The 20,590-nt window shown below is 41.5% G+C and overlaps 1 protein-coding gene across 1 annotated transcript; it reads right to left on the reverse strand.

The window, feature by feature from the left end:
* Positions 1 to 1,093: 1,093 nt before the first annotated feature.
* Positions 1,094 to 12,218, reverse strand: HAUS3 (HAUS augmin like complex subunit 3). The gene is made up of 6 exons (XM_017820827.1): positions 12,157 to 12,218; positions 10,950 to 11,000; positions 9,487 to 10,511; positions 4,527 to 4,963; positions 2,672 to 2,900; positions 1,094 to 1,386 (listed from the first exon to the last, which is right to left on the reverse strand). The coding sequence occupies exons 3-6, from the start codon at positions 10,387 to 10,389 to the stop codon at positions 1,120 to 1,122; spliced, it is 1,836 nt and encodes a 611-aa protein (XP_017676316.1). The 5' UTR covers positions 10,390 to 10,511; positions 10,950 to 11,000; positions 12,157 to 12,218; the 3' UTR covers positions 1,094 to 1,119.
* Between the last annotated feature and the right edge of the window lie 8,372 nt (positions 12,219 to 20,590).

The raw sequence follows: 20,590 nt of genomic DNA on the forward strand, positions 1-20,590 counted from the left end.
ACCAACACACAGATTCACCATAAATATTGACCACACTGAACTGAATTTATAGAGTTTGGCATTTCATAATAAATACAAAGTACAGAGTTTAGCAGCATGAAATACAGACATAAAGACACTCAAACAATAAGCTAAAAAAAATTAAACATCTCAAAATAAGTTATGCTCACATAAAAGTTAAAAGTCTGCCATCAAAACAGTTTAAAGACTACTGTTACTGAAGTTAAAGCTGATATACTAACCTTCATCAATATGTACAATGCTTGAAAGCAAGCACAGCTAATCCCATCAAAATATAAAAGACTTCAAGTTATCATACTATAAAATCCTATTTAGTTCCATTGGTATATTAGGAAGCTATACAAAAATTTGATAAACAGGCTAACAATGCACATGAAAGCAGCAGTATGAAAGTATCAGCACTCTGAATTGAAATGCCTATCATTATAAATTACAGAGCAAACTCAGATGTCCAAAAGACAAATTTAAAATTATTCTTCTTTGACAAGCCCAGTATAAGTATGGACTGGTTTCAATGGAGAAGACAGGCCATAAGTTAAATTAAGAGATGTTGGAATGGTCTTAAAACAGATGGTCGTGGTATTTAAAACAGATTCTGGTACATATTCCAACACATTTTTAAGACAATCGAATCTTCTTAGGAGAACTGTAAGGGAAACAATCATGGAATATCTGCCTTGGAGAACTCTCCTCTTCACTATGAGCACATTACACTCATGTTCCAAAATCTGGAATGCCTCCTCCACATTTATTTTGTGGTTCACAATCAAAGGTTCTCAGCATGCAAGAAAACTTAAGGGTATGAAATGTTCCTTTTGGTGCTACGCCGTGTGCAGCAGAAATGAACCTACAGGCCAGGAGAAGGGCAGCCTGAACATAATTCTTTCAATTAAACAATGCATTACTTTGTATCCAAGAGCTCTGACAAAACTGAGATTGAACTTAGCAGGCAGATGCCAAAGCCTGCAAAGCAGCACCCAATCCAATGGTAACAAACACACTGCAGTGACAGGTGTCAGCCTGGACGAGCTAATGTTTATTATTCCACAAACTTGTAGACAGTTTACACTTTTTCCTTTCTTAGGAGTACACTGAAGTTTAGACATTAGGAACTCCATTGGCTGTGAAATCCTCATCTTCCAGACCACTGGCTTTAGATGGAGACTGCTGCTCAAGTTTCTCTACCATCTCTTTCAAGTGATCTTCATCTTTGAAAAAATACACATACAACTCTCTTTCCAGCTGTTGCAGCTTATTGGACTCTAGAATGCTTCTCTTCAACTTCAGATCAGCACCCAGATCCTCAAGGAGTTGCTTTAGTTTATTTACATTAACTTCCAGTTGATGAAACAGCTCAGTAAGTTCCTAACAAAAAATACAAGACAAAAAATCAATACTTTTATACTATTAATACATTAGCTGAACTAGAAATACAAAAGTTTTTTTTTGCTTTGGGAAGCCACTTTTATTTGTAATTGAAAAGTAATCACAAAAAAACAGAAACAAAGGTGGTAAGGGATTCCATTCAATTTTTGAGCTTCATGTAACACAACTCACATCAGGTTATGAAGATGTAATTTCATTTACTTGTCGACCAGATGAGTTAAGACCATAAAACCTGACCTAGACAGATGAGTGAATGACGTTTTCAATCAATTAAAAGTCTTCATTGCTAGTCAAATCTTAAAAGGGAAAAAGAGACCACAACAAAAAAGCCAAATCAATTTTAAAATTAAATCATTAATTACCAGCTACAATTTCCCCAACTGGCATTCTTATGATAGTTCAGTATAAGCAGACTAGTCACCTACTTACACTTTATTTCCTTATTAAATAATTACTTTCCTTGAGAAACAGTAGCAGTAGAAGATGTCACTATGTTTTAAGAGGTAATTTGAGTCAATAGACAGGCATTTAATTTAATAATGTATAGTCCCTACATATGTACTGTTCCAATTACAGTTTCATTTTTTAATAAAAACTGTTCTATATGTTGTGAATTCACTTGACAGATGAAAGTTAAATTTATTTTTATGTAATTAACCAAGGGAGTATTACATAAGACGAGATTTCCCTCAATGCATTTTTGAAGTATCTACAATGATTTAAAAACCATAACAAGTAGCATTTAACAAACCCTATTCCCATTTAAAGGATGTTCTAAACCCAACACCTGAGAGCTGTGTAGCAGGACGGTCCTACTACAACTGTCCTTCAAAATTCTGTTATTCTTATTTTGTCCAAATGAGTCAGGCTTTTTAAGGGGCCAAACCACACTACTGGGGTGTTACAGGTAACAGGGGAGAAAAAAGCCCATCTGAAATAAAGAGAAATTTAAATGAGCTTTCCAGTGACACCCTCTCCAGACAACGTATTTCCCACACCACAAACTGACAGGACTGCACATGCCTTTGAAAGAAATTAAGTTAGATGCAACAATTTGCTCAGACACAAAAAATTATTACCTGCCAGCATTTACAAAAATCCAACATTTGCCAAGAACAAGTAAATAGAGAGTCCATTATGCTAATAAATTTGTTGCTGACAAGTGGGGACAGTTTGTGTCTACAGCCTTCACAGGACATTTTTGTCAGTAAAAGAACATGACACACATTAATGTAATAATTCTAATAACTCAGTAAGGGCTTACCGGACTACGGAGCTGGAGCTGATTTCCTCCACAGTACAGAGAATCACGAAGGGCATCTACATTTCTTTCTAGGTTGGACAAGAGGAGAGACTGCTCTTGAGAAGACGCTGCTCTCTGCTCTTGTGCCATAGCACAGTCTTGCTTTAACTTCTCAGCCATCCGCTCCAGGTTTTTGTATGTTTTAAATAACTGTTGTTTTTTATTTCCTCCTTCCAGGAGCTCATATAGCCTGTAACAAGTGAAGTAAGACACACAAGCATTTCTAAGTTTCCTAAGCACTCTACCATCATTAGTCAAGAGAAGATGTGCATGCTGAGAATCCAGAGGACTAGTAAAAGGCAGTATTGCTCAGGGCTCTCTTACTACACTGCTGTATCTCCCACTGATTTCATGATTCTATCTATATAGAGCTAGTGATTAACAGGAATCCAAAATAATGCAATATTAAATTAGCAGCGATGAAATGTCAAAGTAACAGTTAGTAAGTACAAAATGAATGCAAATAGAAGTTGAGTGTGCTTTTGCCAACTATTTCCCGACACTCCAAGAACTGCAAAATAAGATACTTTTTTTTTGAAGTGCTGAAAAAAAGCTGACTTCAGTGGCTAATAAAAATAAGAACAATCTTTGTAACATTTTCAAGCTTACTGGAGTATTTCCTGTTTCCTATAAAGAGAAATTCTCCAGCTAGTTACAAGTCATGCAAAAGACAATGTTACATGCTATACCAAACTGTGCTCTTACACTGCATCAGGAATAGGCCAATATGATCACAGATAACTTTGCTCAAGTGTTACTACCACCTCTGCATAATAAAATCTTCAGGAGCTGAGCCCTAATATAAAATCAGATTGGCTTTAGTAAGAGCAGGAGCTATATTTCAAAAGTAACTGAGTTTCTTTTGAGTGTCTTCTGCTTACAAACCCTTTAAAGTTTTTAACTCTTTCAACCTCCCTTCCCTTTTCAAAAACAAAAAAAAAAGTAGAAAAAGTAGCCAGACAACATTCAGTGACTTGGAGACTTTATAATAAACCCGAACAAAAATGTTACAAGTTGACAATGCAAACACACAATGGGAGCAAAATTAATGCTGCCTCATTAGTGCAGTTATTCACTATGTCAAACCATACTCTGCTATCACTTAGCAATTATTAAAAAAACCCAACACCTGAAGCTCCATTCTAAAGGAGGGGAAGTCTGACAGTAACACACCTGTAATTATACAATACACCTCATCAAAAGGTCTAGTCCTGACAGAACAGCAGCCCAGCATACATCTCTGACTGTATCACCTGAGCTACAGGGAGACTTAACTACTTAGACAGTGAAAACCCAGACTCCTGCATGGGTGACAGGACACTCAAACCAGGTGGAAATCAAGCAGTAAAAATGAGCTGAACACATTTCATGGACTGAAGGAGTCATTCCTCTCTCCTACCGCACACGGGTTTTTGCCAGCTCAGCTGATGAGGCCACACATCAAACTGAGAAATCACTGTTATTAATGTCTGTCCTTCCACAGTAGCTTTCAGGAGGTCCTAGATCCCCATATAAGACAGGTTTGGCTTTGAACATCCATTATTTTCTGGATATTGCTTAGGAATACTTCAACACTATTAAAAAGACTGATAATTGAAAAAGTTTTCCTCGGGCAAATGTGCAAAGAATTTCAAAGGACAAGGAAGAAGCAGGTTTCATATCTTGAAGACGTCAGTTCTTGAGAATTGAAAATTCTAATTAGCTACAGCAAGTACCTAAGAACTTCACCACAGGAAAGGCTTAGCTTGCCTAAGCCGCCTTCTCCCCGATATTATTTCAAAGCAAGTCAAAGTTCAATAGTGACCATAACACTCACCTGCAAGAGAAACCATCCTCGGGACTAATAGTGTTTTTTGGCTTTGCAGGTTGAATTCGCTCAGTTATCACCTGTAGTCTCTGCTGCAACTCATCAGTGCTCTTCCTCAGAGATTCTACCAAATTCTCAAGCTGACAGCTGATCTCCTGGTGTTTCTTCATCTCCATTTTACAGCCCAGCTCAATAAGTTCAAACGATGTTTTCTGTCTCATCAAGTGCCTGCATATTTCATCTTGTCTTGCAGCGCAACAATCCTGCTGAGCAATCTGATGATCCAAGTGTGCTTTCAGCACTGGCACAGTCAAAAGTTGTGCTTTCTCTTTCAGAAGGGGAAGCAGCTCTTCGTTGTTTATCTGAGCCATATCTCGTTTAATTGTTGAAATTTCATCACTTAAACTAGATATTTTGGCATCAAGGTTTTCTCGTTGTTCAATATCCTGCATAAAACAAAACATATATCATTTTCTTCACAGTTACCTCCAGCCACTTTCCAAACATTCCTTCAGTTCACACAAGGTTCATGTGCTTATGCTACATCTACCTACAAAATTAAATGAGAACTCCACAAGTAGTTTCACAGAACTTTACAATATAAGGCAAATACAGATGTACAAAGTAGATATCAAATAAACAGATTTCAGTAAAAAGTAATTTCATTCAATTGCAGGGTCAGGAAACAGTTTATTGTGCTAAAAATAGAAGAGCTCCATTTTACCCAGCACCCAGATTTCAAACATGTCTAACTGAAATCTCACATGCAAACATAATTATTTATATTCACTGGATGATCAACACTGCTGGCAGAATCAATCTTTTTCAAATTACTCTAATCAATCAAGTCCTATATACTAGTCACCCATAAACGAAAATATACAAACTGACATGATGTCTCAAGTAATTCCATGAGTGGCACAAGCGAATACCTTTCCTTTCATTATGATTTCTTCACAAACTCCAGTAGCCATATCTGCCTGTCACTCACTTGTTGAGAGATTTCTGAGGCTTCAACTATCAGATTCATTTATTTGGTACAAATACTTCAGTTTCAAAAGAGTCAGTAAACTAAAACTTTCTAAGCTTATGCTACACAACACAAACAGGAATACATTTACCACATTGGCTTCTCAATACCCTAAAATTGTAACCAAAGCTAAGATTTCGTTTATTGTACAAACAACAGAAAGCCAGTTCTAATTCAAAAATTCAAAGCCAAACTAAACTAGAAAGGTAGTACTAAGTCCTAGGGTTTTTAAGGTAGTAACTCTGGAAAGGAGATTTAAAGGTACTGGGCCAAAGTGAAGAATTTCTAATGACAGAAAGTAATTTCACAAGACAAGTTCTGTGAGCAAGACTAAAACTTCATAGAAGCATAATTTCACTAAATAAAAATAGTTGAAATAACAATAGCTCAGCAATTCCCTTCACTAGATCCAGTTGAACATGGCTGTCTCTTTAAAACTCCACTACTTTCTACCACTTTTTGTGGCTTTCTGTGGGAAAACAAGCTGAGTCACTCTGCACCTGCATTTGGTTAATTGGCATCAAAAGGGAGGACCGACCTTGGCTAAGTGTTTTGACAGAGAGAATGTTGTGCTTCTGAGTGGAAAACCACTCCACATGATAGCATGTTTTTCTCTCATGGCTGAACACAGCCACTATATGCTGCGAGTGTGTGGGATCAAAACACTGGTTTAGGACAATCCTGGGAATTCTGGTTAACTAAAAGACACCACCAGGTGCTGTTTACGGGAGAACATGAATAAAAGGGGAAAGCTGAAAATGGTCAGCAGAGAAATCCCAAAACCGAATTCTGTGTGGAGTGCAGCCTCATCTTTCCAGCACCCATATCTGGTGACCCCCATGTGAGACCTGTGTTACTGGACCCTTTTAAGCGCCCACAACTCAATGGGGTTGGTAAGTGCCAGCATTCATCTTGTTAGAATGGGACAGCAGAGCCTGCGGGACAGGAATCTGTGGAGTTGTGTAGTAATAACGGGGCAGGGAATTCCCCAAGAACACAGACTTTATCTAAAGGTCTTGCAACAGGTCTTGAATGCAGCAGGACATGAGGTTATGGATGAGCAACTGGAACATTTACTTCTATGCATGCTTTGCAACCGCTGAGAGTAACAGAGCCTGATATAGGGACAAAGGAAACAATGGCAATATTTTAATTTAAATTTGGACATCTTGAAAATACACTCTTTTAGACTTGTTGGACGACTTCTTTGGGGAGAAGGAAGATATACCACCTGCCGTTTCTATCTGTGGTGCTGATGAGCCTGGTTTATATTCCCTGCTGACAGGGGGTTTAAGACCTCTGGTGAGGGGTCAGTCTTCTACCTTTACTCATGATAATCTTCTGTCTCCTGCCTTTAACCATGCTAATTTACCTCTGGCGGGGGATTTGACCCCCAAAAATCAGTGCCTAGTCACTCCCCCCCACCTCACTGTGCGCCACCACAGCAGCCTCCCCTCTCTCTCCAAGCTCCGCAGCTGCCAACATGTCAGAGCTGAACTTCAACCATGAAACCAAAAGAACATAAAAAAAAAAATAAAAAGGGAGCTTAAATACATGAATCATCTGAAGAATGGACACACAGCATTGGAACCATTGAATGTACTTGATAATTTGAATGCCTATAACTTTGTTCTTGGTAACTTTAAAAAAGGGAAGTTATTTATACAGCGTGTTTTGTGCTTTAAACCAAAAAACACCTAGGCCTAGGTACATGTGTACAATTAGATGTCCTCACACACGTTGCAGTCGAGATTTAAAGAAAAAAGTTAAGAATAATACTAAAATTGATGAAAAAAAATGTTAAAACTTCAGATTGATTGACTGATTTATGCCTGTGCCAGGGACCTGAGTTGTGTCTGAGATGCTGCCATAGTTGGTGTGTGGTTGTGCTTGTCAATGTGGTATGGGAAAATGTATAGTTTCACTGTTGGGAATACTGAACCTTGGAAAGAGAAACAATAGATTAGGTTAACTGGTGGGAACTTGAGTTTGGCACGGAGTTGGTACCATAAGCCATTGTGGTCTCGGGTCGCGCGTTGGCCACACATAAGCCAAAGTCACAAGTGGAAAATTCCACTCCTGCGAGGGGGATATAAGAGAGGTGGTTCTGGGTTGGACAGGGGGTGCACCCTGCTTTGATCCCGGGGACACCCTGAAAGTGCATGGCCTGCCTGCCCCTCCCGCCAAGTACCATGTCCATCTTCTCCTCCTGGTCAGCAGCTTCTCAGAAATTCAGGGGTCAGTGTGTATGGAATGCTATCACAAGTAATAGGATAAATTTGCTTTGCTTACACCCTTTGTGTCTCAGTGTTTGTGATTTCTGGAATCCTCAGGAACCTAGAACAATGCCAGATTATTTGTTGTCTTAAAATACGTACATGGAAATTGTTTTGATATGTGTTTAAATCTTCCTTGAAAATACAACTGATAGAAAACAATGTAACAAAGAAAAAAAAAAGAGAAAAAGAAAAAAGAAAGAAAAAAGAAAGAAAAAAGAGAAAGTGAAAAAAGAAAGTAAAGAAAGAAAAAAAAGGAAAGGAAAGAAAGAAAAAAAAACCCAACCAAAACAAACAACAAAAAAAACCCTTAACTATAATCTTATCACCTGTGCCTATCCCAGGTGCAAGAAATGTGTACTCTGTATTAAAAACCATACTTTTAAAACAAAAAAGGGGGAATGTGACACCCCAAGTAGACAAAGCTGTATTTACCCTTAATTTTTTTAATTTGGATCAATAGGTATTGTACAAAAACTCACGAAGATGCCCTGTGGCAAGGTCCTATGGAGTTGCTGGCATGGGGAAGGAGCACGCCTGTGTTTTGTCTCCCTCAGGACCCCGCTGACTTCCAGCACGTTTGATGAAACCTTATCATGAGTAGAACAGACCCGACATGCAATCCAATTCCGCAGACACAGAGGCTGTCCCTCAGAGAATCCCGGAAGGAGACCAGTGAACGCTGAGCGGCACAAGGCCTGCCTGGATGTCACATGGAAGAAAATATTCTAGGGATAATTCATTGTCTACTAACTCTTACTAATTGGCATAATGACTCAGTCATGAGTCTCACTCACATGCCTTCTTGGCCGCACCTGATGTTGTGATTAATGTGACTAATAATACCTTTAACATTCCCGTAGGTAATCCCTATTATTTTAATTGTATTACAAATCAGAATGTATCTACTCTCAATTTATCAGTAATAATTTCCATGTGCAGAAGAGCCAAACTGTGGTTCCCAGTGAACCTAACCAGAAGCTGGAAGGATGATGCAGGATATAGTAAGTTAATGACACTGTTAACACAATCAAGAAATCATCATTGGATGGCTAATTGCTTTTGTCATCTCTGCAGTAATCACGGCAGCTACTGCTGCATTGGCCCATTCAGTGCAGGCCAGGCATACAGGGGCCAGTGTATTGGGTAATATGTCAGCATCAATAGCAGGGTTTTTAATAATTTGTCTGTTTTTAATATTTAAAGTCCTCTGGAAGTGCATTGGACAAACCCGAAGACAAAAAGCCCGGGTCCTGGCCCTCTCTGCAGTGAACCTTGTGGGTCCAAACAAAAGAGGGGGAGATGTGGGAACAAGCTGAGTCACTCTACACCTGCATTTGGTTAATTGGCACCAAAAGAGAGGACCGACCTTGGCTAAGTGTTTTGACAGAGAGAATGTTGTGCTTCTGAGTGGAAAACCACTCCACATGATAGCGTGTTTTTCTCTCATGGCTGAACACAGCCACTATATGCTGCGAGTGTGTGGGATCAAAACACTGGTTTAGGACAATCCTGGGAATTCTGGATAACTAAAAGACACCACCAGGTGCTGTTTACGGGAGAACATGAATAAAAGGGGAAAGCTGAAAATGGTCAGCAGAGAAATCCCAAAACCGAATTCTGTGTGGAGTGCAGCCTCATCTTTTCAGTGCCCATAGCTTACCTTGTCCAAGGACTGCAGCATGCTCTCTGCACATTTGATAGCTGATTTCATGCCCTCCTCTTCAGCCTGCAGCTGAATTAGCTGATGCTGAGCACAAATATATGCTGTCTGGAGCCTGGCTACCTCTTGAGTCTCTTCAGAAGTTTCGTCAGTCCCCTCACAAGTGACTGGCTCGCTTAAATCTTCAAGCTGAAAGCTGCCTTCATGTGAATTTTCAACACATTCAGACATACCTTGATTTAAATGGTTTTTTATGTGCGAGATAAGTGCTGCAGTGCTTTGTTCTTCTAGAGAAAAATACTTGTCCAAAGAAAGTTGGGAAAAAAACACTGGATGTTCTGTATCTGAAGCAGTGAAGACAGAGGCAAATTTCTTTGCTGCATCCGTAAGAGACTGCAGTTCACTGTCGAGCTTCTTATTTGCTACAATAAACACTTCCAGAGCTTCTTTCAAATCTTTTTGTGCTTCTTCCTCTTTGCTTTGCAGCGTTTGTAACGAATGGCTGTTTGCAGTGACCATCAGTTGAAGCTTATTATGCCGATGAATTTGAAGTTTTTTTAAGTTTTGAAGAGTTTGAAGCTCATCCTCTAATATCTTCAGTTCCTCCTCTTCCTCCTCCTTCTCTTGGCTACTGTTCTTCAAGTCCATCGGCTTCAAAGTTTTAAGGGCTTCATCCAGTGCATGTCCTTCCAAGATGGGCTTACCACACTTGACAAGATTATCAAAATCTTGCAGTTCTTTTTCAGATACATGCTGCTCGTTTATGTTTCCACAAAACCACTCCAGAAACGATCTCTCTTCCGAAGACTCGAACATCCAGTCAAAATCTTCTCCATCAAGCTCATCGGCTTTTGGATATCCAATTTTCTTAAGAATTTCCACAAAATCCTTTCCACAGCTCATGATTAAAATATTTTTTGTAAGCAGAAAAGATCCAAATGCATAAAAAAAATCCGGGGAATTATTCCAGCTGTAATTTTTTTGCCATTTAAAATGAATATTCAGTATTTTAATAAAAAAAGAGTCTGCATAGGAAAAAGAAAGTGTCAGATCACACCAAAAAAATCGAATGATGTTTTGGATTAGAGTGGCTATTCAAAGATTAGAAACCAATTTTTATTTCAAGGATATATTTTGTTAATCAAATCAGGACACATTTTTACATCAGTTATATCTCTGATCTTTGCAAGTATTTACATTTTTCCTTAATTCACATTTTCCTTAATTCACAATTCTATTCAAATAGAATAGCATCATCAAAAGCAACAGGTGTAAATACTGTGCAATTCATTGGCCTGCAAAAGCGATTTACTTATAGTTTTCTTCACATTCATTTGAAAAAAACACCCACAGTCACTTTAATGCTTCCAAAATTAGTGGGGTTTTCAGTTTGTTCTAAAAACAAAACCACAGTGCTATTACACTGCATTTCAAGATCTAGGTTATAAAGGGTTATTTTTTACCTCAGTAGCCAGCAGAATCTTGTCTTCTAAACCTTCATTTAAAAGATTCCTCTGAAAATGCAACAAGAAATACTTTAACATATAAATATCTCAACATAATACTGCAGGCTTTTTGACCAATTATAACAAATTAAAATTAAGATCAGTGTAAATACTCTTGTGAAAATAGCCACAACTTAAAAGTTACAGGGAAAAGAAGTCTGCTGCTTTGCTGTTTCCCAGCAAACAAATCATCAGCTCTGGGATCCTAAAGTGTGTGCAACAGACAGCAATGGATAAATTATCAAAAAAGTCAAGAGGCCTTGTCTGCAATAGTCTGGTAATATTAAGACTTTTTTTTAGTTTGATATTATTTAATACTTTGTTTCTAAAACACCACAAAACCCCACTTTGCCAGCCAGCCTGGAGGGCTGAACCAAGTAAAGGCGTCCGTCTAAAATTCCATGCATCTGACTTAACTCAGAGTTACAGATTACATATGAAACAAAATGTTATGCGAGTTTCATGTCACAGGGTGGCCTTCCAACTCTCCTCTGCCCTCAGTGCTAAACAGGGCATAAGTAAATATGGGTGCCAAGAGGATGGCGCCAGGTTCTTTTCAGTGGCGTCCAGAGGCAGGGCAAGGGTTAACAGCCATAAACTAAAATACAGCAAGCATAACCTCAGCATGAGGTAGAACTTTACGCTGAGGGTGTCAGAGCACTGGAACAGGATGCCAAGGGAGGGTGTGGAGTCTCCCTCTCTGGAGACATTTCATACCCACTGGGACGCGTTCCGGTGTCACCTGCTCCAGGTGACTCTGTCTTGGAAGGGGAGTCGGACTGGAGACCTGAGGCCCCTTCCAACCTTAACTGTTCTGTGGTTCTGTGCGACAAAGGGCCCACACAGCTTTATGCAGGGGCACGCCGGGCCACCACGGCCCTGGCGCTGCCATTTAACACCGCAAACAATAATCCCGGAGCCCCGAGGAAGCACCCGCCAACCCCGTCCCAACCCGGGGCCGCCCAAAGGCCGCACGACCGGGGCCCTCAGGGGCCACGTCCCGCCCCCGGGGCCGTCGGTGCCTCCAGCCCCGCGGGCATCCCGGCCAGGAGCCCGCCCGGAGAGGGACGAGGCGCGACGAGGGGACGGAGGAAGGCGGCGGTGGCGGCTGATCCGGCCCCGCTGGGAGCGAGCCCCGATCCCACAGTACCCGCTCCGTACTCACCGCAGCGTCTGCTCGGCCCCAGCGGCGACTCCAAGGGAGGGGAGCGGGGCGGGAAATGGCGGGAAAACTGAGGGGAGGCGCAGGGAAGTCAGCGGGAAGGCTGAGGGGAGGCCTGAAGGAAAGCGGCGGGAAGGCTGAGGGGAGGCCTGAAGGAACGGTGAGGGAGAGCTGAGGGAAGGTTGTGGGAAGGCTCAGGGAAAGCTGAGGGCAGGCTCAGGGCGCGCCCGCAGCTCGAACCGCCCGCCACGCGCCGCCTCCGTCCCCGCGGGGGCGCACGCGCACGCGCTCTCGCGCCAGGCCCGCTGGTGACGTCAGGGGCTGTCCCTCCCCTCAGGGCGGCTGCGGGACAGCGGTTGTGTCCCCTGAGCCGCGGCCCCTCAGCTGCCCTCGGCTATGTCCCCTCAGCTGCCCTCGGCTGTGTCTCCTCAGCCCCAGCCCCTCAGCTCCCCCCGGCTCTTGCCCCCTGTTTTCCCCTTCGCAGCACGCGGGAACTGGAGGACGGAGCAGACCTGAGTGCAACTGATGTCGCTCAGCGCTTTGACCGCTGGGCCCACCAGCTTCCCCGTGCCTGTACCCAAACACGACGCTTCTGCCACCCGTGCCCACTGTTGCTGTATCGGTGATTTTCACCCCTGATGAAAATCCATGGCCTTTATGTGCATGGATTCGTCTGATGTCGTCTTCAGCATGCTGGTATCCCCCCAGAACTTCACAAGGCAACATCCCGGAACCTGCTACTTGGAAAGGCAATTCCTATATTGTTTTTTAGCCCTTTCCAAAACCTGTCAGATGATTCCTGGCACTAGCACTGATTTTGTCAATGCCACCTCTGAATCTACCTTACCCATGGTATTCATGGCAATTTAGAAACCATCAGTACATTGCTCTTCATCTTTGTCCTCTCCAGTTTGGACAATTCCAAAATTTGGCCTCTATAAAGGCAGTGCTCCATTCCTCCCATTATTCCAGATGTCCCCTGAACCTTTTACAGCATCACTGTGCCTTGCTGGAGGTACAGAGATGAAACTGCAGAGTCCTCAAGGTGTGGGTGTACCAAGGTTTTCTACAAAATCTTCATTTCCAGTGCCCTTCCTTACAATGCACCCTGTTTTCTTGGCTTTTTGGCTGCTGTGGCCCACGGAGTCACCAGAAAGCTCTCGGCATAGATTGTGGGACCTCTTCTGCATTGCAAGGGCTAGTTCTCAGTCAAGCACCATGTAAACTTGTCATTAACAGTTTGAGCATCCCTTATCAGCCACTCCTTGAGTTTAGACGTCTTTGCTTCCTGTTTACATTTTGTGTGCCACGTTTTTCTGGGCTGCCCTATTTGCCCTGCAATAGACTCCTTAAATTTCTCATTGAGTCATGCAAGGGGAGGTTTGCACCACGTTTCTCTATTTGTGTTAGGTATTATACCTGGGCTTCTAGAACTGTATTTTTTAAGCCTTCTGGGTGTTTGTAGGCTTCTTCATTTCAAACTGTGCATTTAGGGGTTTTGGGCATTTTCCCCACTTTTGCATAGGTCATCTTTGGTCATTTTCTTAAAACTGAGTATCTGTTTGCTTTATTTGTCTTGATCTCTTCTTAGTGTTAAATTTAATTATATTGTGGTTGCTACTATTTAGCAGCTAATAGGTCTTGAACGAGATCCTCTGCACTGCTGAAGACTAAATTCAGAATGACTTTTCCCTGTGGTTCGTAGGGCCAGTTATTCTAGAAATCTATTGCATCCAGAAATGTTCTCTCTACATTTCACCCTGATAAGCATTGACCCAGTCCATATGAGGGTAGCTGAGCCCTCCCACTGCTTGTCCTAAATGTTCAGCTTCTCTAATCTCAATGCAATTGCCGCAATGAATCAACACAGGGCGATGAGCAACCTTGCAGCTCAGCATAGCTAAGACTAACTCACATGAGGTTTTCTAGATCAAAATCAGCACCTGTATCACTCACAAAGTACAGAGTGCTGATTTCTGGTATAATGTGGTCCGTGCAAGACACTTTTAGATTAAACCCTGACCTGGCAGTGAGTTCTCCTGGGTAAAAGGAGCTGTAATGCTGAATTTCTTCCCATCAGAGTGCAGCCTGATATGCAGCTGCAAGTTAGGCTGGCTGAAGTTTTCAAATCGTCTTGCAGCTGGGAGTGCATTGCGTCTTTCCAAGGGTAAAGGAACAAAAGCATTCATCAGCTTATTTCATAAGACTGTGCTGTTTCAGTTCAGCCAGTTACTTGCAGTAAAATCAACTTCTCCTACAGCAGTGTTTTGCAGGGTTGTGCTTCACAGTATTGTGGTTTGGGTTTTTTTGTTTCATAAATATCAGTGTTTCAGTGTTACTCATGTAAAAAATGCCTGAGTAAAGGCAAATTTTAAATACCTAGAAAACTTCCTAAAATTCTGCTGTCCTGAGAGCAGTTCAGCTCTTCCACTGAAGTCCACATCCTAGATGAAAGAAGACACATCTGATGAAAGATTGTCTGTCTTTTTTCTATCAAATTGTCTCTCTGGGTTGCTGCAACTAATGCCTTCAGTTCCCTGCGTGACTGGTTCCTCTCCCTCTTTCCAGACTCACATGGCTACAATGTCCCACTTCCCAAAACCTATGTCCCTGTCTGTGTAGCTGGGCAAGCAGCACTGTATGCTCATTCTGTAGCCAGTTTGGAGCTACATCCGTGCTGGCCAGTGGCCACCTCTTGAAAACAGTGAAGAGCTCAACTGGGCCACAATCAATGCAGGAAATAATTTGTTTTTCTTTCTACCCACACAGGGAATTTCTGTGAAAGTTTTCATCATGGATTATTATTGCAGCTTCCATCCTATCTCTGATTTGTCAAATTTGGTGAAAATTAGCCAGAAGGTTCAGAAGTTATCAAGGAAAGGAGGAGGGGAACAGATGGACGAAAGAGGAGTTGACAGACAGCATGATCTCATAATCCCTGCTGGCATAGGAATTCAGGCTAGAATTGAAATATTTTAGGTCAGAACATTGTGCACATAAAATTCTCATTTTGAAAGAACAAGCCTCTAAAGGGAAACAAATTTTCATTTGTTAGACCATCCATCGGCTTTGAGGGCAGAGATTAAACAACACACTTCCCCTACAAAGATGTCTTCAAAATTTCTTACAGCCCCTCTCCCCGCCTGACCTCACCCCATGTGCTTCACTGTTTCCTTTTGCAGATCCTTATGGGTCAAGATTGTTTTTCTCTGATTCATTTTTTTTCTTGGTTGTGTTCAGTCAAAACATAATTAAAGGCTTACCTTACCCTTTTTTTCCATAATACGAGCAGTCGTTTTGCATCTGTGTCTGAAAGCTGGATGAGCTGCTGAGATAGGATACTGCCTTTACAAACCATTTAATGGTGAATTCCAGCAGATTAAGACATAAACATTTCTGGAAGGATGTCTGCAAGCTCTGCACTATTCCATCCATATCATGTTGTGTTTATTCCACTGCAAAATATGACATCACTGTGCCTGATACCTCAGTTCTTGGTTACCCATCATCCAAGGCTGTAATAAACAGCCACCAAGCAGGTGTCACAGCTGAGCAGTCTAAACCCTCCCACTGGGATACATCTGTCAGATGAAAAACTCTCATAAAAGTGGTTTGCTTGTTACTGCTTTAGGATTTGGTTTTTGTTTGGGTTTTTGTTTGTTTGTTTGTTTGTTTCATGGGGGGGGGTTATTTGTTTTTTTGTTCCGTGAAAAAAAACCCTCAGAGGAGACATGGAAATAGGTTTTTAGCTGGTGAACTGTAACTGTATAGAAGCTTTTTCATTTTGCATCATACTCCACGCCTGCTGGCAGCAGCAGGATGGTAGAGGTCCCTGCTGGAGATTGCTGGAGTAACAATCAGTCTTTGGAAACACCCTGTTTTAAAAGGTAATTCATTCCTTTAAGCAAATATATATTCTGAATTAAGCATGGCTTTTGAAGTGCCATGTGAACTTTCATTATAACAAAGTCATAAGACAGGAATTTGGCACCAGCTTGCTTTCTCTCCCAAGTGCATGTATTTTCTCTCCAGAGGAACGGTGGATTTCATTCTGAGACCTTGTATTCCCAGAAAAGCAGGTCAAAGTGATTAGTTTTCTTCAGCTTTGTTGGATTCACTGCCATAAATATACAAAAAGCTCCTCCACCTTTGGGCTAACACTCCTATGTATTTAAACATGTAATGCACAAGGGGATTTGTTTTGTTCTAGAAAATGGTTTGTTTACTCGCCTGACCCTATTTTGAATGAGTACCCCAAGCAGGGCTGCTGAGCCAGGCTGTCTGCAAATGGGTTTTGTTCTTAAGAAACTGAACCCCTGTGTGGGAACATGCACTGGGACTCAGCAGGAACCTCGGCAGGGAGTGTGCAGGACCAGATCACTTTCTCCCACTTCCTTGCTCTGCTCCCTCTCTCCCTTCAGCCTCCCCACAGCTCATCCCCAGTGGGGCAGCGGTGGCACAGGAGAGCAAGCTTTTGGGGGCTTTCACAGAGCTGTGGGGAGTGTAATACCATAGTGGGCATAAAGAAATCAGCAGCAATCTCTGTTCATCCAGGCCCAGCTCTTCTAAGGCAGCAGTGACTCCAGCACTCTGCTCTTCCTCTGGCCCCCACACCATAATCACACCTTTCTTGCCATGCCACGGTCCTTAAAAACACTGGGTAATTCACAGTTTACAGAAGAATAATAACTGATAGCTTTTCCATTAAATCCACTTTAAAGTACCTCCTTTAAAGGAACCTGATGGTTATATCATTATAATTTTAATTATAATTTAAGGCTTTTTCTTATTTAAATACATTTTGACAAAACGTCTTCATCCTGATAGGCAAGGCAAGCTCCTGGACATGAGGAAACTTGCTTTGCTTATAAACAGATGATAGGACATGACAGATGTCATAAAAGAAGCTGTGCATGTCATAAACTGTACAGGATTTACAAAAATAGTGTCCCCACATTTGTCATAATTCTGTTACCTCATGCAATTCTTGTGCTGAGAAAAGTGCTGTCACAAAACACAGCACTGCTAAAAGTTTGATAGCTTTTTTCCTGTTGGAGATTAATTTACAGTAAATTAGTAAGGACTGGATTGTATTTTATGCTTATTCTGTGATAGTGTTAATTTCAAAGAAAGCTGTGATAAATTAGTTTACTATGCTTTGTGCAGGAGTACTTTTACTGATTCAGCAGCTTAACTTACTCAAATCAAACATAAACATATCAACAAGCTACTTGCCACGATTTCAACTTAAAACTACTATTTCTGTATTTTTAAGACATTGCTGTATTTAAGTCCAACATGTGTGAAAAACACACACAAACCAGTGGATGTCACACACTGCAGCTGAGAGTAATCAATGTAATTCACAAAAGCATTTCAGCTCTGTCCCTCCTCTCGTCTCTCCTAGTAACAAATTAAAATACTCATTTTTGTCTGGCTGCATGTCACTTATGATGTGACTTTCATATTCAAAAAAATACACATGCAGAACTTGCAGACTGCCTCTCAATGCATTTTTTTCTGCCTTGTACAGAGCTGGAATGATTTCAAGTATAATTACTTAGAACAGACACTAATGCATTTCAGCTGGCACTTTGTTTTACAGGTTGGTTTGTCTTCAGAAAGGTAATAGTGGAAATTTATATAGCACCCATGGTTAGAGACAAATAATAACTATTGGGGTTTCATCAGGCCAGTGTGTGTAAAAGAACTTTTAACAGCACTTCAGCCTCCATTCCATGCTGTTCATTTGAATTGCTAAAACTCAGTGAGCTCCTTATGAAATAGTCATTAAACCAATATGTAAAGATTTGCAGCATGTAAAGACTTTCAAAGAGAAGAAACACTATGCACAAAAAAAACAAACGATGACATTTTTTTTAAAAAAAACTGGATACCACAACAAAAAGGTATAAAAATTTGTATTTATATTATGACGAGATAATGATACAACACAGTACTCCGTGTGCTACAGAACGTAGCAAGCGCCATGTACGTGCGTACAAATGAATCTGTATAATACAGTAAAATGCATCTCACAAACTATGAACCACTCCTTTGGCTCTGGGACCCAGAGGCTCTGGCACAGAACCCACTCGTAACACCTTTAGGTAACAATTTCACCAGTAAGCAGCAGAAGGCTCTCAGTCAGTGCTTCACCTGCACCAAAGTTTCATCACTTAAACATCGGTATTGCACAGACCCTTCCAATGCCATAAATCCCGTGTAACCACAGTTTATGCCTCTCGTGCAAAATGGAAGAAAGAAATTCTGAAATTGGGGTGCCTTCCCTCTGCTTTGCCAGTGGGCCAGCCTCTGGCTGGCCATGCCTTCCTAGGAATCCTTTCCTGGGATTATTTACAATACTTCAGGCAGAGAGAACAGCCAAGATGACCAAATGGTTTCTGGACTTTTCTGTTTCATATATCCCCTGGATTTTAATTCTGGGTGGTTACGGAACACACTTGAATGTTTTCTTTGCAGCTACCAATTAAGAACAGTGCTTTTAGGCAGTCACTTAAGCAAATTGGCTCATTTCATTGCTTGTGAAATTAATTTCTGGTGTGTTTGCCCCATTAGTATTTGTAGGGAGTACAGCTCTTCCTTAAAGGGTATCTAAAGAGATTCAATTATCCTTCCACCAATTTTGGAAAGTGCAAGTTAGTGCACTGTTACTGGCTCATACCACACAAGACAGTGGCTTCTACCAGTTAAAAAAAAAAAAAACACAACAGGTTTCTGAAAGAGTAATTTGTTTTGCAAACATTCCTTTATCAGTGCCATCATAAAATGAAGTGTATAAAATTAATATTACTTAATTAAAAACTGTGATGATGTGGCTGTTTTCAAAAATATTTCTTCTCCACAGGGCTGCTCTGCGAGGATCAAAAATTTCACCGCTAATTACCAGTCTGCCAAAAAGTTGGTAAAATGGTGAAATAATCACCTGTTCCGGGAGCAGAGACTGCTGTAAGTACCTCCAGGAAAAGCAGAAGTAGGTCTGCAGGCAGAGGCCACAGTCACCACCTCTTTCCGTTTCTCAGTTCTCCTCTTTTGGCATTTAAGTTCATGTGCTGAAATGGGTACAGTTGGATGCTCAGAATTTTTTTTATTTTTTTTTTTTACTTTTAATACTAAATGTTGGTGGGCTGCGTGTGGTATAGCTGAATCCATACTCATCCATGTCAAAAAAAGTAACACACAGTCTTAATTCTATAAGTTAGATGCAAGTTGTGTTAGATTTTAAGTCGTTTTTTTTCATCCCAAAGCTTACACTAATAAATTAGGATAGAAACTAATCTACAAACACCAGATGAAAAACTGTCCTTCTCATGGATTTTTAGGGGGCTTATTATTTCTGATTTAATCCAGTAAAACTCTCTGAACCGAGTTTGTCCTTTGCACAAGACAATACAGGATCCAGTCTCTGGTTAACAATGTGTTGAAGAGTTTCTACTGCCAAACCTGCTCTTTTCAGAAGATAAATAAATCAGCTGCAATGGGCCTGGCAGGGTACAAGTTGGGCAGAGAGACTGGATGTGAAGGAGGATTCATCCCCTGAATTACAGTGGAGAATTGTGCAGAAAAAACTAACAATTTTAGGCTGGTTTTTTATGCCTCTCTGCGGTGATGACAGAGTGCACTCCTGGAGCTGGAGGAAGCGCTAATCCAGGAGCAGTGAGGAGGTGCCTATCCTCCCGACACCTGCCTGCTGCAAGGGAAAGCCCTTCCTTTCTTCTCCCCTCAGGAAACAGGCCAAACCTCCATGTCTCCATAAAAAGAACTTCTCGATGACTTCATCTCTCCAGAGCCCTTTCCACAGAGGAAAAGACCTAGCAGCCCTGTAATCTTGCCTCTACTCCTTCTTTTCCAATGTGCTAATTGCAGGGGAATTAAGATGAGCTGAGCACTTGGTACCTCCTCGCCTGCTAAAAGCACCGTCAGGACACAACACGGCAGAGCTGCCGAGGTGGTGGCAGGATTTAATCTTGCAGCCAACAGTTTGCTTTTTGCAGTCGTGTCATGGTTACAGGTACAGTTGTGTGCACACAGATGCACGCACAAATGTCCAGCTTAAAAAAATGAATAACAATAACACACTCTGCATCCCACCGGGTTACGGCCACAGGTAGCGCTGCACTGGCTGCTCAGTAGCAGGAGAATTGTGTCCCTGAAGGAATGTCAGAGTCTCAACTAAGCCTGTGGGACTGCAGCTCTGCTGGGGGGGGTCAGATCAGCCACAAAGCCCGACACTTGGAACTGTTGTGCCATTGCCTCTAACTGGGCTGCTGCTGTCTGGGGAAGCTGTGCCTGAAAATTCCACCTTAAACTGGGCTGCGCTTGAGGGAGAATGACACAGGCAGTATGGTGTCATTTTTCTTTACCAGCATAATAGCTCCCAGCTGTAATAACTGAAAAAGTAAAAACAAATAAACCC

The sequence above is a fragment of the Lepidothrix coronata genome, unplaced genomic scaffold, assembly GCF_001604755.1.
Source record: "Lepidothrix coronata isolate B3197 unplaced genomic scaffold, Lepidothrix_coronata-1.0 Scaffold85, whole genome shotgun sequence".
In the NCBI taxonomy this organism is placed as follows: Eukaryota; Metazoa; Chordata; class Aves; order Passeriformes; family Pipridae; genus Lepidothrix; species Lepidothrix coronata.

What these genes read in the sequence shown, in the direction of transcription:
- HAUS3 (XM_017820827.1), bottom strand. Translation starts at nt 10,389, where the DNA reads ATGAGCTGTGGAAAGGATTTTGTGGAAATTCTTAAGAAAATTGGATAT. An exon ending in GAGGATGGTTTCTCTTGCAG is followed by an intron (nt 2,901 to 4,526) that starts GTGAGTGTTATG and finishes CACTTGTTACAG; the next exon opens with GCTATATGAGCTCCTGGAAG. An exon ending in AGCTCCAGCTCCGTAGTCCG is followed by an intron (nt 1,387 to 2,671) that starts GTAAGCCCTTAC and finishes ATTTTTTGTTAG; the next exon opens with GAACTTACTGAGCTGTTTCA.